The sequence below is a fragment of the Schistosoma haematobium genome, chromosome ZW (genome assembly GCF_000699445.3).
Source record: "Schistosoma haematobium chromosome ZW, whole genome shotgun sequence".
In the NCBI taxonomy this organism is placed as follows: domain Eukaryota; kingdom Metazoa; phylum Platyhelminthes; class Trematoda; order Strigeidida; family Schistosomatidae; genus Schistosoma; species Schistosoma haematobium.
In genome coordinates this window covers 45,771,085-45,787,081 of record NC_067195.1, presented here as the reverse complement: position 1 = coordinate 45,787,081, position 15,997 = coordinate 45,771,085, and the positions used below count along the sequence as shown (strand labels likewise).

Sequence of the window (15,997 nt, the reverse complement as noted above, 5' to 3'; positions counted from 1 at the left end):
CGACGTGAAACTTTGGAGAGAAATACGCAACCAAGACGATATACAGGCACTTCAGGAGGATCTGACTCGACTTCAAAGTTGGGCAGACGATAACGGACTTACCTTTAACACTTCAAAGTGCAAAGTAGTCCATCTACGATATGTCGCAGACTACAGTTATAACTTAGGTAACTCCTCTCTAGTAGTATCCCAAGTCGAAAAAGATTTAGGAGTCTTGGTGCCCTACGATTTAAAGTCTTACGCTAACTGTGACAAAAATGCCTTCCGAGCAAACCTTGCACTGGTAACATTGAAGCGCATTTTTGGCCAGTTTGGCGGAAGAAATTTCCATATAATCTTCAATAGTTTTATCCGTCACCATTTAGAGTACGGAAACATAGTATTTCCCCTCTCACTCCAAAAGGATAAGGACACCCTGGAGCGTATCCAACGGCGAGCCACGAAATCAGTTCGAGGACTCAAATTTAAACCTTACGAAGAGCGCCTCCATTCACTTAACCTTTACCCATTAGAGTATAGACGTCTTAGAGGTGACCTTATGATGGCTTATAGTATCCTTAACACTTCTTGGCATCCTCTCAAACACCTACTTAAGCTTAGTTCCAACACTAACCTAAGAGGTAACACCCAAAAACTGGAGACACAACACAGCAGAACGGACTGTAGACACAACTTCTACTCCTTAAGAGTTGTCAAATGCTGGAATTCGCTGCCGGCCGAGCTAGTTCAAGCGACTTCCCAGGAGTCTTTTAAGAGGCAACTTAATCTATTCTTAAGGACTAAGGATAGTATCGCACTATGATTTATTAATTTCTTTTCCTGTTTTATTGTTAACATACCTAGGTTCCTGCCCGGAGGATTTGGTGATCCCCTGCTACTAGAAACGGAAGCCTGTTAAGCGAAAGCTTCTTCTATTGCGTCCACAACCATTCCAACCATTTGAACCATTTCAAATGCTTAGTAACCTCCGTCAATGGACGATACGACTGAAGCGCTACCTTCCTTATTCGTTGGCGTTGACCTTGTACGCACTCATGATTTTTGCCTGCTTGATTTTTGCTTAATTTTTAGGAAAGCCCTCATGATTTATATAATTTCAGCTATGAAATTTGTGATATAGTGAAAATTATTTTTCAGGTCGAAACAATCGGTTGCTTAAGCAATCAATACAGGGGAAAAGAGATAAAGAGGGAATACTGAAGAAAAGCGCCAAAGGTCTCCTTTTTTATCTGCCTTGTTAAAATAACATGAAACTCCAACTCTTTGTCACTCTATTTTTGAAATGTCGCAGAATTGTACACTTCTCGCTTAATCGCACTCCAAATTGCCTACCTTCCTCCTAGCTCCAACTGTCTCCTATGTTCGCATTTATTCCCACTACAAAACACGACGACTACTACCGACTACATTCAAAAACGACATATAGGTAAAGACACTCGTCGGCAAGCAGTAACATTGGAAGTCAAGTTAAATACTTAAGTACACTTTAATAATAACGCCTTCACTACAATTGTAGTGTTAATATTCCTAATCAAAATAATCTTGTGAATTCTGAAATTTAATAAACGCAAAGATTCACAACAATGTCTAACAGTTATAGTTCGTTAAGCAACTCTCGATCTGAAGTATAAATTACGGTTACGTTCGTTAATACTGAACACTACCTGTAGAATAGTAGCGGAAAGTTATAACCATTGAGTAGTACATACATGTTCTTTTTTTTCTCTGAGATACTTTTACAGTTTGTCCCATGTCATGAAAACACCCTTGCGTCCCAATGTCATGCAGTTTAGCAATTTCTTTTTCGGTGACGGATGATGATAAGAACTGCAATGTTAGTGCGTCTAATGATTAGAAAAGGGGAAACATATAGTTCTTAAAGCTTATTCTTACCATGCGCTGACTTTTTGACTCTTATGTGATACGTCTGAACTAATGAAGCGCGTGTTGTGAAAGCCTGTTTGATTTCATATGCGATTATGAATTATGATACCTTCTTAATTAATAATCCATTACCTGTAACTTCTACAGATCTTCGTGAATGACAGTGGAAATTTGCACTTACGATGAAAATACGTAACGAGCATGTGTCTGTTATTAATCTTCTTGTAAACCATGATGTTATTGCTTGCCAATGAATGTCCCTAACCATATGTCGTTTTTGAATGTAGTCGGTAGTAGTCGTCGTGTTTTGTAGTGGGAATAAATGCGAACATAGGAGACAGTTGGAGCTAGGAGGAAGGTAGGCAATTTGGAGTGCGATTAAGCGAGAAGTGTACAATTCTGCGACATTTCAAAAATAGAGTGACAAAGAGTTGGAGTTTCATGTTATTTTAACAAGGCAGGTGAAAAAGGAGACTTTTGGGTTCGTTTCTCATTTTACTGACAGAATTTTCTTGTTTTCCCTTTTTGATTGCTTCGGTTAATATGGAAAATTAGTAGTTTTACCCATGAGCTGTTTTCCTCATTGTCATTATTCTCCTACAGCTACTTCAGTCATTTCAAAGTACGAAGTTTTGGCTTCGTTCGTATTTGTCTTATTGCTCGCACTCATCAAACAGGTAGTTTTTTTGTCTCTGAATCCATAGTTTAACTACATATTCCACTTGTTAAAAGTCTGTGGTTGTACGACTTTTGTTTCTTTGTTTTCATAAAAATTCTCATGTTTAGCATTCTCATATGGATGACACATGCAGTATTGTTATTGAGGATTTGGCAAATACACATAACGTGAAACCGGAATCAGTGGAAACATGGTTAGCACCATTTGGTGTTGTTAAATGTAAGTGTTAGAATGTGGCAGAATCTTAAACTTCTTTAGGTTTATTTCGAGTTCTAAATTTCAGTTCCTACTTATTTTAGATGATTTTCTATTTGACTCCACCCTTGTGGTGACCAAAGGGAATGTATTAAATATCAAACGGCCAAACACACGAATAATGGTAAAAATTATTTTTGAAATAAGACTTTCATTTACTGAAAGTATAGGCAAAACATTATGCAGTATTTCACTATTGATTATAAGTTGTTTCATGACTTCAGTGCTCGATTTATTCAAACACTTTAATCCTTTGTCACTCACTGAACTTGGTACGAAATAGAAGTGAAGTGACTTTAGCTACAGAAGCATTAAAACTAAGGGCGAATGGCCAACTTTTTAATAGTAGTTTAAAACTTCTTACTATCACGTAAAAATAATCATACACTTGGTATTTGTAGTAAATGATGATTGTATCCTCAATGGTGACTGGCTTCAAGGTAGACATTTTGTATTTTTAGTAAAATGTTGTAACCTATAGAATCAACCAAACAGGGATTATATATAGGTAACTGTTTTGAAACTTTTCTACTTCCATTTGTTTCCTTTTATAATCAGACCTGCCTTGTTCATTCTTGGATACAAGATTTTAACGTTTGTTATGCCATTAAACTAACTGGCTCCTTACACGAAGTACCTATTTGTACATTTCGCTTTTAAATAAGTTTTAAATTAACTGAAACTTTTAATGTAGGGAATTTTAAGAATACTAGTTTATTACTTTTCATCCCGATAGATAGGTACAGTAATTTACCTTACGTTTTCACTACCCATGTTTTTGCAGTTGTATGCTAGCTTCTTGCTACATTTTTCACGAAAGCAAAATAAACTAACACCAACTAAACTTTATCTCCTATTAACCTGTACTCTTGTTTGTTTGTCGATTGCGTGTGTAGCTTTTTTTCCTTTCACAATATTGTAATTGAACTTTGTATGACTCGTTTTTTGGTGTATCCTATTGTACTAGAATTTATATATACTACAAATTCTCGTTTCAAATGTCTACTTATCCAAGTAATACACGACTAGGATATTTTAAGAAAACTTCAGATTGAGCAAACTTAACTGTTGACGGATCTACTTTCGGTTAAAGAAAGTTCTCAAGAAATATTTACGTGGTAAATAATTATTTCCATGTTGAAATACCATTATTGGCTACTATTATAGTTATGAATAAATTGTAATTTTCTTGACATTTCTGTCTAACTTTCAACAACCTTGATTTTATAGTCTTTTAGGTAGGAGTGAATGTTTAAGTTTTCGGTATAACTATACCGTACCGACAAACGAATAAAATTTCGGTTCTTGTGTTTTGAGCGAAATTCGAAAAACGAAGAATAGCTTAGACTCCATTAACAGCTAACTAAAATCTGCCAAACTTTTTACAAAAATGCCTGAAAATGATAAACGTGAGAAGAAAAAAAGTAGGGAGACACTTGAGTGTCTTTATAAAAGTGGTTTATTTTGCTTGAAAAATAGTGAAAAACAAATGGAATTAAGATGTATGCAGCATTTTATGATTTATGAGCTTTTTGAGGTAAATCATAGGTTCTTGATGCTTGAAATCAAAGAACCAACTGCATAAGTATTCTTATGCAGATTGCTATAAAGCACTTCCGTCTTAACACTAACTCATAACCCCAAATATTTTTGGTTTTCTGAACCAAATTGTTCATTTATGCCATCTAAACTCTTATAGTCTAATGGTTTAATGAAAGTTTTCAAGATCATGTGTGGAGTTACTGAATGTTGGTGACAAGTATAATTATACACAGTTGCTTTGTGAGTATTCGGCATTGATCATTAGTAGGTAGAAATCTTGTCCTTCAGCCAGTGAGTTACAGGTCAAAACCTTGCACCACTTCATTTTGGATAAATGTTTATTATCAATGTGTGACTAAAAACCGGTCACAGATATATACTCGTTAAACGAGTTGCTATAAATTTAGTTTTCAGTGGGTGTATTTATATCTTTTTAGCTATATCTATTTACCGACGTGTGATCTTCGTGGAGTTCGAAAGTCCTTCAGCGGCGGAAAATGTCATAACTAGTGAAAATGGGAAGATGTTTCAGAATAGTTATGTGTCCATACGAAGTCCGCAACCATGGGACTTGATGGTTGCTGGAGATCTTGTTACTAAATACGAGGTGCCAACTTCATCTGAAGCCAATAAAGAAGCTGAAGTGGAAGTAAAAGACGAAAATGCATCTAATGGCAATGTTCATACGGAGGTTGAGGAGTGAGTTTATTTTCACTAGTCTATCGTTTATAAGCGTCTCTGTCATTTGGAGCGATAGTTCTCTTACTTATTATCCTTTGACGAGAAATTGCAATTCTGTATTCTGTTGGAGTTGTGACACCGTGCATTCAGCGCTTTTACTTGCAAAAATCAAGTTAAGTATCGATCACCAGGACGCAGCTTCATGTTGATTTTGTCAATGGGGCATTATTGCCCAAATACTTTATGTTGTGGTAGAAAGTCTATCTCATGGCTGTTTAGATAGGGAACCAGGGGCTTACTGGTTAGGGCATTCGACTTTAGGCTACTAAGTCCCTCACACTTAAGTTCTGGTTGATACCCAGGTGAATAAGATAACTGTCATAAAATGAATTGTCGCTGTTTTGGAGAAGTATTTGGATATATCTCCCAAAAAACATACCTAAAGTTTCTAAAGGTTTTCTGCTGATGACCTCCCCCTATAATTATTTCTGAGTAAGTTTGATTAGTGTTTTCTATCTTGAGCAGTAGTGTTGCTAATAAATCATACTTTCTTGATTGAAGCACTATTACTATGGATTGTGTTCATTACTGTAAGTCGACATCTCACTCTGTGATGTGTGGTAGTGGAAGTATAACTGATTGTTGAGTGTGGGCAAACAACCACAGCCTACAGACTTAAATATGTGCTTTTCCTTCTTATCATTAATTTCTACTCTGGGCTCACTGTGTGCGATTACTTATAGTTGTATTGAATTAAGTATTCTCTAGTGTTAATCTGATTCTCTATTTTGGGTCGCGAATCCTGGTTCTGATATAAAGTGATTAGTCTTATTAACGTATTATCGTAATATACATGTGAGAGGAAAAAAATTATTGTAAACCACCAGTTACATTACTCTGCCATCTTTATTGATACTCCCTTGTATGTTGTTGACATAAAACCTTGAGCTTAGGTTTTATGCTAATCAAATATCTCAATGGGTCTGATCGAAACGCGCAGTACAGTCTGTTAAGTCACCAAGTATTGATACCATTCGTAAAAGTTGTTAGATTTTCATAATAGCATCTTCACAGTGTTGTACATCAGTAATTGTAGACTGTTGGTAACACGGCACAGAATCAATCACAATAACTTGAGCGAATTCAACACATCTTTAAAATGTGGAACATTTTATTGCTCATAAATTTAAATGACTAGTTGTTCATATCTATACAATTTGACTTTCTTTCCTTTATTATTGTACTTATTCCATAATTGTGATAATGATGATATTTTAGGGTAAAAAAATTAATCACACATATAAAATATTTGGATAAAGATGAACTCTGGACGTTGTATAATGCATTACAAGATATGCGAAATGAAAGGGGAGCGAAGACTAAAGTTAAAACTCGTAAGTTTCATATTTCTGCAGAGTACAGCTGATCTTTTGAGCCATCTATCTCCCATAAAATTACTAGGAAGTTTAATTTTTAATTTACTTATTATTTATTTAACCATAATTGAATTTTGTTAATAAGTTGAGACTTGACTCAGTAGTACGAATAACTGAGTTGTAGTTGAAAGGAACACTAGGTGTTTTTAGTAGCCACTAATCAGTGCTTGTAATTCGGTCACCATTCCAGTGTGACTGAATTGTTATTTTAAGATAGGCATAGAACTTAAGTGTTATTCTTAGCTAAGAGACTAACTTCACAATCGATTAGGTGTTGAAAGAGAAAGCCAATGAGTATATATATAGGCTTCTAAATTTAACATTATTATTATTATTATTATTATTATTATTATTATTATTATTATTAGCAGCTTTACTCAATATTATATTTTTGGTGCAATATAGAATTCTCAGCGCAAAGTATTTCAACATGTTTCCGTTTCTTTCTTCTTTGTCGGTCCTGGCGATAAATATTGAGTGATCGCCAGTTAGATGTTAGCAGTCCAGTAAATGAACATCTGAATAATGTACATTCTTTTCGTTGTATATTGCCAGCAACCACATTGTCTCTTATTGAGTTTTTTGTAACTTTGACAACGAAAGGTTGTACACTTTTCAGAAACGCAATTGAATAGGTTATGCGATTAATAAACATAATGATATATTAAAACAAACAAAAATAGATAACTTGTTGAGATATCTAGATGGCAGGAACAGGTAGCCCAGATGCTCAAACAGGCCGCCCTTTATAGACAGAGCTGGAGTTATTAATTTTACCACACTGATTTGTGTTCTAATGGGGGGACTTCACAAGAGCACCTTATTTGGTTGACGCGATCTACCATAGCGAGTAATGTCATAATTTATACATCAATCACTATAATTATTTCTGATAGAAAGATAAAGCATAATTATTTTTTTGATTTTTCACCTATGAATCAAATAGACATTATGTCTAATATTTTTTAAAATACTTTTTTCTCACTAACAAACCCTTCAAGTTCCTACTGGTCGACCTTGGCTTGATTCAATAGGCAAAACTCTATTCACTGAAAGAACTGAAACATTGCACAAATTAGAATTAGAAGATAGTAAAATAAATCGTCGTCGTTTTATTCAATGTGACAAACTATACACTGAAGCCAGTAACGAATGTGAAAAAGCATGGTTCAATATAATTGACCAAGAAATTAATACGTGTAATGCTCCTATACTTCCGGAGGGTAAGTATGTTCTTTTTGTTGTAAACAATAACTTAAAATTTGAAAAACATTCGACCATTTTTTACTAGAAAATATTTTCTCACTCACTTCAAATTAAGTTATGTTAGCAAGCAATCAAATTTTTATGTTCTGCTACTGGTAAATATGATCCGGCTCGCGAACTCAACTCGTTACTCAAGTGAGAACATTCAGAGTGAAACGTAAGTATTTTTTGGCAAACAACAGAGAAAACACTACAAATTCATATATATATCGTAAATATTCAAGCCATACTATCCTACCAATATGTTGTCTCATTGCTTGGAAAAGGACACCGCGCTTTGCGCAATCATGTAGGCTTATCACCTGGCCGGTGTTTTACTGTGCCACTGTATTACAAATCATAAAAAAATAATTTTGTCTTATTCGAGATTTGTCAGCTAAACTTGTTTTTATAGACTTTTCTGTTTTTAGAATGGCTCTTGGTGTTTGCATAGCTACACTACAGATTGTCGAAATCCTGGTTAATGTGCACCAGTTGGAATTTAATTTAACGACTAACTGTCTTCTTTTAAGATATATGTTATGTTCCCTGTCTTCGCCAATAATTTGACTAGTGAAATTTCTGACTAGCTATACCCACTGACGATTAATAAATCCATAGAAAATTCATCCGTTCTCAAAACAACCAATCAGAAAGACTAATCAAGTGACTTGTGTACCTTGTATTATTCAAACTCAAAAACTCATATGATTTTATACATATAACACTCAAAACTGCAACACACGATAGATAAAAGTCTCAATACGCACATACATAGGAATTTGTGATACAAAGTTAAAGGACAGGTATATATATATATATATATATATATATATATATATATATATATATATATATATATATGGTTCACATGGAATCCTGAAGGCCAAAGGAGGAGAGGAAGACCAAAGAACACATTACGCCGAGAAATGGAGACAGACATGAGAAGAATGAACAACAATTGGATCGGATTAGAAAGGAAGGCCCAGGACAGAGTGGGATGGAGAATGCTGGTCAGCGGCCTATGCTCCGTTGGGAGTAACAGGCTTAACACAACACACAGGATATCGTATCGGCATACCCTTTTTCCATAACGGATTTTAATTAAAGTTCTTATTCATCAACGTTAATGAGGATAATAACACTAATTGTGCTGATGAGTATACAACCAACTAACAGACTCGTTCACACGAAGTAAAGATATAGAAACAATAATGAGAAATGACGATGCAGTTGAACGACCTAACTTCTGAAGGCTTTCAGAAATATTTCGAACAGTGAAAACGGAGTTGAGACACATGTATCACCACAAATAGAGGAGTTCCATAATATGGTTAAACGGCCGTCCACTGTTTCTAGGTTTCAATTGTAGTTTAGTTAAAATTAGTTCATGATTTAAACTATGAAATACATTTGTTGTAACCTCAGTTATTATTGAACAGAATAGTATGGAAAATTAATGAGTACGTTTTGACGTTAGTCAGAAATAATTTCATGTATAATTTCTGATAACCAGAAGTAGAGAGTTATCTGCCCGCTACCTACGCACAAAAAATGACGGGATTTTGATTCCTCGTCTATCACATTAATAGGTATTTAAAGAATTTTTATGACGCCAGATAAAATAACGTTCATCCAAAATAATGTACAGCATTTTTAAGTACATATTGAATAACTTGCTTTACGAAATGTGTCATTCTGCCAAGTTTGCGATTCATGATACAGAAAGCAAACATCTATAGACAACAAGAAAAAAACTTAGAACTACTGATTGTAACCCTTGATATGACTGTAAAGGCTATAATTTGGTAATCGAAACAGATTCTCACTGGTAATATACAAATAAGCTACACATATGATTTCTACTTCCAGAATCTTTCATCTCACTGAACCAGCGAAAATCAGAAAATAAAAGTCTAAACTGCGACTTCATAATTAGATAAAACATTACTCTTTATACATTTGTGAACAATATAAAAACCCAGTAAGTGTAACTGTGTGGTTCATGTAAATTGATTCAACAACAGTGTAAATTGGCCAATAAAGTTGTTCCGACCACATCAGCATAAATCAAAATCCGCAGTAGGTAAATATCTATTCAATCGATCAGTCATTTAAAATCTTGATTTCTATCTACTACAGCCGCTTCCTATTAACTACAAATAAACGTAACGTGATTTATGCTTACTTTACCATCTTCAAAACTGATTTTGATGTAAACGATAAACAGGAAATGTTAACATGAAGGACAGAAAAACATTACTTAATTACACCCGTTACTTTTCGTAGAGGAGCATAGGCCGCCCACCATCATTCTCTATCCAACTCTGCCCTGGGCTGTCCTTTTCAGTTCTTTCCACTTGATATTCATTCTCTTCATATCTGCTTCCAATTCTCAGCGCAATGTGTTCTTTGGCGTTCCTCTTTTTCGTTTCCCTTCAGGATTCCAAGTTAGCGCTTGCTTCGTGATGCAGTTTGATGATTTTCTCAATGTGTGTCCTATCCACTTCCGACATCGTTTCATAATTTCCTCCTCAGATGGAAGTTGGTTTGTTCTCTCCCACAGTAGACTGTTGCTGATGATATCCGGTCAACGGACATTCACCATCTTACGATATTTAGAATTACTCCTACCTTTTTGATAATGGTTGTGGTAATTCTCGAAGTTTCAGCTCCCTACAGTAGAACTGTATTGACGTTCGTATTGAAGATTCTGACTTTGATATTGGTTGACAGTTGTCTTGAGTACCATATGTTCTCCAACTGTAGGAATGCGGCCGTTGCTTTTCCAATCCTTGCCTTGACGCCTGCATCAAGTCCTCCTTGTTCGTCGATGATGCTGCCAAAGTACGTAAAACTTTCCACCTGTTCCAGAGTTTCTCCATCAGATATGATTTGGTTGGTGTTCTCTGTGCTGTATTCGAGGATATGAAGTGTGGCAATTTGGACCGATGTATGTATGTTCGTGGTCCTACGTTGTAACTGACTGACTGATTCGAGGATATTGCTTCTTCACTTGTGTATGTTGAGGCCTACTGATGCAGAGGCTGCTGCTACACTAGTTGTCTTCATCTGCATCTGTTCATGTGTATGGGATAGAAGGGCCAGGTCATCTTCGAAGTCCAAATCATCTGGTTGATTCCGAGCTCTTCATTGTATTTCATGCTTTCCCTCAGATGTGGAAGTCTTCATAATCCAGTCAACCACCAGGAGAAAGTGAAAGGAGGAAAATAATCAGTCTTGTCTGACTCCGGTCCTTAGCTGTCCTCCATGCACGACTTTGCACTGTAATCGATGGTGTGAATTCCGTATGATATTGACGATTTCCTCAGGTACACCATAGCGTCGAAGAAGTTTCCATGAAGCCCTCCTATCTACACCGTCAAGTGCATCCTCATAATCAGTGAAGTTGATGTATAGTGATGAATTCCATTCAGTTGACTGTTCAATGATGATCCCTAGTATCGCAGTTTCGTCTGTGCACGACCAATCATTACGGAATCCAGTCTGTTAGTCTCGAAGTTGGAAAACAAAAAAGAATAATAATAAATGCTCTTCGTAAAATTCATAAAATATTTTTTAAACAATTTCAAGAACTGTTCATCATTGCATTGAATACTTTGACACAAAAACTCGCTTTAACTGAATAAATTTAAGCCACTTCATTAACATAGAATCTATTCAGTTATAAAAGGCAAATGTGGAAATAAGTTATGGATAACAACCAATTAAAGTACACATCAGAGTTGACGATTTCGAACATTAGAATTTTCATAACTTACGAACAACAATTAACTAATTTTATGATATAAACGTAAAATAATTTAGTAAACAAGTGACACCTGGAAATTAAACCATAAAATTTTGACGAAAACGATTGTATGAGTTAATTAACTAAAAAAGAGATGAATTCTCATTGGAACGATACAAAATATTCACTGAAACCAAGATAAGCAGTTTTAAACTAATCATTTGATTAATTCCAAACTTCCAGAAAGAGAAACTTCCTGAAAGATCGCTTAATAGAACTGCTAAATTAATAGACTAAACGTTGATAAACACATTCTTTCTGTAATGCATAATAAACATGTTAATATCAATAATATGAATATTTATCAAAATACTGTTCTAAGTTATTGGAAAAGGATATGAATTATTTATGTAAATCTGTATTACTACTACCTTGGGTGAGGGTATTAGTTTTAGTGCTAGCAAATAAATCTCCTTAAGAATCATCTAAGGGATTTTAAATAATAATACTGAAACTTTGTTAGAAATGGCACTTACTATGAAATCACTATAAAAATATTCAAGCGGTTGATTAGTATGGAAATTTCCTAGAATAAAACTAACTTAAAACCCATGGAGATAATATCAAAAGTTACATGATAATAACTAGAAAACACAGTGAAATAAAATTTAAGAAACTAAAATAAAATAAGGATTTATCATTATCAGTAACATGAAATAAAATGTTACGCGGTTACATATCAGAAACTGAATCCGTCAGGGTCGCAAGGAACTGACAATTCTGTCTTTCTGAATAAATCAACTAGATTTCGATAATTTTAATCTAGGTAGATGGCTTCCACAGAATGTAATGAATTCGGAGCTGTTTGTTTACTTGTTGATTATTTTGGAAGATTTTAAAATTTTAATATTGTATCCACTACTAAAGCAAATAAAGGATAATCCCACTGTTGAAAACATATTGACTTTTTAGTCTCAATTTCTGTGGAATGTGGCGAGAGAGATACGAACTATAACCGTGCTTCCTAGTCCTTCAGAGTATGTATATGTATATATGTATGCACATATATACAAATTCACAAATACAGTTAAAGGTAAGATGAAGTTTGAATCTTCGAATTTTTGTCTTGAACAACAAGCAATTCGTATGGTACAGATAAACTAATTTAGCAGCTGAACGCATCATTTTCAATACAACACTCAGTCTAGAATTCTGTTGAAGATATTTATACTGGTTAATTAGTAGGCTTATAAAACTTCATTTTAAGAAAACTTTTCATCACAGGCTAACATAAGCCATACAGTTATTAAAAAACAAATACCAACCTCTGATTTATCCTCGTGTTAAATAAATACATTGTCAGCACCATACGAGATTGAACTCAAGGCCTTCAGGTCTTGGAGCGAGCACGATACAACACAAATGAGTCGATATCCAGCAATTCATTTTCGGATTTAATTTTATGTCTTATCCAGTGTTGTTAATGACTAGTGGCCTTATTTCTAACGCGTCTGGTTCAAATGTGTTCTCACTAGTATTTTTTAGTAAGTCTATTTTGGCAGTTATACAGCAGTTAGAACACGGTTATATCAACTTGATGTCGACGGTCAGTAGATCCAATAAATTACCAGGGATTTATTTAAGAGATTCATATGTGATTAACGCTATTTGTGCTTACTTTTAATTTTGTAGATATGAACAACATATCGTTCCCACCAGTAGTAGTAGCCGCTCAACCTCAGATAAATGGGCCTGTATATGATTCCACAGGATTTCTGATGCCATATCCCAATCATTTTCCTTCAGATACTTGCTATAATGAATATTCTGCTGTATAATATATGCTTAACCAAATATTTACATACTTTAAAAATAATTTTACTTGTTTTCACCTTATTTCGATTGGTTGAAAATAATATGGCAACTATCCTACAACCAATTTCGATTATGGTTAATTTAGGTTAAGCCCTTTTATTAACTTACTTAATAGACAATCTTATTTGAACAGTAACAATTCTCGTATTTCTTTATGCCGTTATGATCACTGGAGCACATGACAGACTAGCTAAAGTGTTGATAGCTTAGATATCACTCGATGATTCATCCTCCTCCCCATATATAATGTACTCAAATCCTATTATTAGTCCTTGCTGCGCCCTTATAGATTTGCCTCCGTATTTGCTCGCATATACTTATTCGCCTCTTCACTTCAGGTTCGCTCGATGTGCTTATAGCTTTGTGGTTTCCGTTATCTGCCAATGTACTGTAGTTGCCGCTTCTCATTGCCTTCTGGTTTTAATAATCATTGAGATTTATATTATAACGGTTATCGAGGTGATCGATTAGCGAAGCAAAGCCACTACAATCAATTAAAAAAAGTTATAAGCGTGGATTTTATAATTTCGTAACATTTATTGGTGGGATCAGCACTTAACTACAAAGTAATCGATACCTTCATGAACTGGAATTTTAAATATTACATGCTAGCGAATCCAAAAATAGTTCAAAACGTAGAGATTTATCAAAATGGACAGATCTTAAGTTTTACCTTTCCACAAAACATTAATGTATTGTTATTCATATGCATTTTGTATGGCAGTCTCAATAAATATATGCGATTCTACTAATTTAACTTTTCACATAATCGACGGGAAATACAAATTTCCAAACCTATTAGAACAGAAGGCCAGATGAGTGTTCACAAGCACTTTTTTACTGTATTTCCTGTTCTCACTGATGTCGCTAATTCAACATAGCACACTATAAATAACAGGTTACAGTTTGTATAAAATTAGGATCTTTTTGGTACTAAGTTTCGGTAATAGGCTTATTACTAGCTTTCACTAACTTATGGAAAAAAACATGATAGTTAATGAATTAAACTGAAGGTTAAAAGACTATAAATTAATCATGTAATGAATTCATAATAAATATATGTATGGCTTCCAAATCTACCCATTTTCATTTATTCCCCTATTTATAACACCTATTATTTCGATTCTTTTTTTTGGGTCTTAACAATTTTGAGTACTGATTATTAGCAAGCCAATTTCTCGGCAATAATTTAAAACCTTAAAATATTGATTCACAGATGTTAACACTACTGATGATATATCTGACAGATTTTCGTAAGTATATCAGTCGTTCGATCCGTGTTTTATCCTGCATGGTTGAACACAGACAGTAGTAGATGCCCAAGAACAGTCAGTCAGCTACAACGTTGGACCAGGCACATATATACATCGGTTCAAGTTGCCATACCGCATTAGCACAACAAGATGGACACCGGATTCATAAAAGTAGTTAATTCAGAGGTGGTAGTATATAAAAGAAGGATTGCAATAGGGATATAGTACAGGAGGAAAGAATTAGTACGTAGAAAGAAGGATATGAAGCGATTTTAATCTCACGGTTTAAAGGAAGACAGAGTGTATACACCTACGCCATTGTGATCGATTCTGAGTCATGTCACCAAGAGTCTCCAACCATTGGTTACGATAGTCACGCGGACCCCAACCAAGTAGTCTGCATCTACCAACATGGCTCAGACTAGAAGTTAGTGACTTCAAGCACTGATGCCACGTTTTGGTTTGGCCGCCTCTAACTTTCTTCCAACCATCTCCAACACCGGTTAGCATTGCACGTCGTGGTAATCAGTGTTCAAGCATACGTAACACGTGGCCCATCCCTCTCAGTCAATGAAGACTCACAACCTCATCAACTGATTTACCATCATTCCCTAATACCCTGCCGTCTAACCTCACTATTACTTACCCACTGATCTCAGCAGATGCGAGCAATATTTCTAAGGCATTTGTGACCAAATACTAGTAGTTAACGAGTATCTTCTACTCTTAATGACCAAGTTTCGCAGCCGTTAAGTGGAACAGAACGAACTGCTACGCAGTATACTCGTCCTTTTATTGATAGACGGATATCTCGCCTTCGCCATAGGTGACATAAGTTGACAAAAGCTAAGCGAGCTTTTCTAATCCGTGCTGAGATTTCGTCAGACACCAACCCATTGGAGTTAATCAGACGTCCAAGATAAGTGAAGTTGTCAACGCGTTCGACTACTTCACTCCCTATCCTTAGTTCAGGTGTTGACGCAGACCAGTCCTGAAGCAACAACTTGCATTTAGAGGGAGAGAAGCGCATTTCAAACATTCTGGCATTGTTGCTCAGTGCTACCAGAAGACTGCATTTTATCAGCGTCTTCACCAAACAGGACTATATCATCTGCGTATTCTAAGTCGATAAGTGGACCTCATGGAAGGAGATCAATACCCGAGAATTCAGTCGACGAGAATGTTATTTCCATCAGTTGGTCTATGATGAAGTTAAACAAAAATGGAGGATGTAGACAGCATTGACAAACACCACTTGAGGATGCAAAAACAGATGACAGTTCGCCATAAGCTCTGACTCGACTAGTAGTGTTCGAGTAAAGAGCCTTCACAAGGTTTATGTACTCCTGAGGTACACCTCTCAATGACAGACACTGTCATAGGATCTCGCGGTCTA

General features: G+C 35.3%; 1 protein-coding gene across 3 annotated transcripts; it reads left to right on the top strand.

Moving 5' to 3' along the window:
• Positions 1–942: 942 nt before the first annotated feature.
• Positions 943–13,349, top strand: MS3_00003693 (uncharacterized protein; the record flags this gene model as incomplete). Of its 3 annotated transcripts, XM_051211552.1 has the most annotated exons (7): positions 1,025–2,365; positions 2,488–2,561; positions 2,671–2,782; positions 4,798–5,059; positions 6,320–6,435; positions 7,479–7,700; positions 13,166–13,349. In XM_051211552.1, exons 3-7 carry the CDS (start codon positions 2,680–2,682, stop codon positions 13,309–13,311), a joined length of 849 nt encoding a protein of 282 aa, XP_051071620.1. In that variant the 5' UTR covers positions 1,025–2,365; positions 2,488–2,561; positions 2,671–2,679. The 3 variants fall into 3 exon arrangements, with proteins under 3 accessions (XP_012793987.1, XP_051071621.1, XP_051071620.1); XM_012938533.2 differs by lacking the exons at positions 1,025–2,365; positions 2,488–2,561 and adding an exon at positions 943–1,024 and having other exon boundaries at positions 13,166–13,311; XM_051211551.1 differs by having other exon boundaries at positions 943–2,561; positions 13,166–13,311.
• Positions 13,350–15,997: the final 2,648 nt, after the last annotated feature.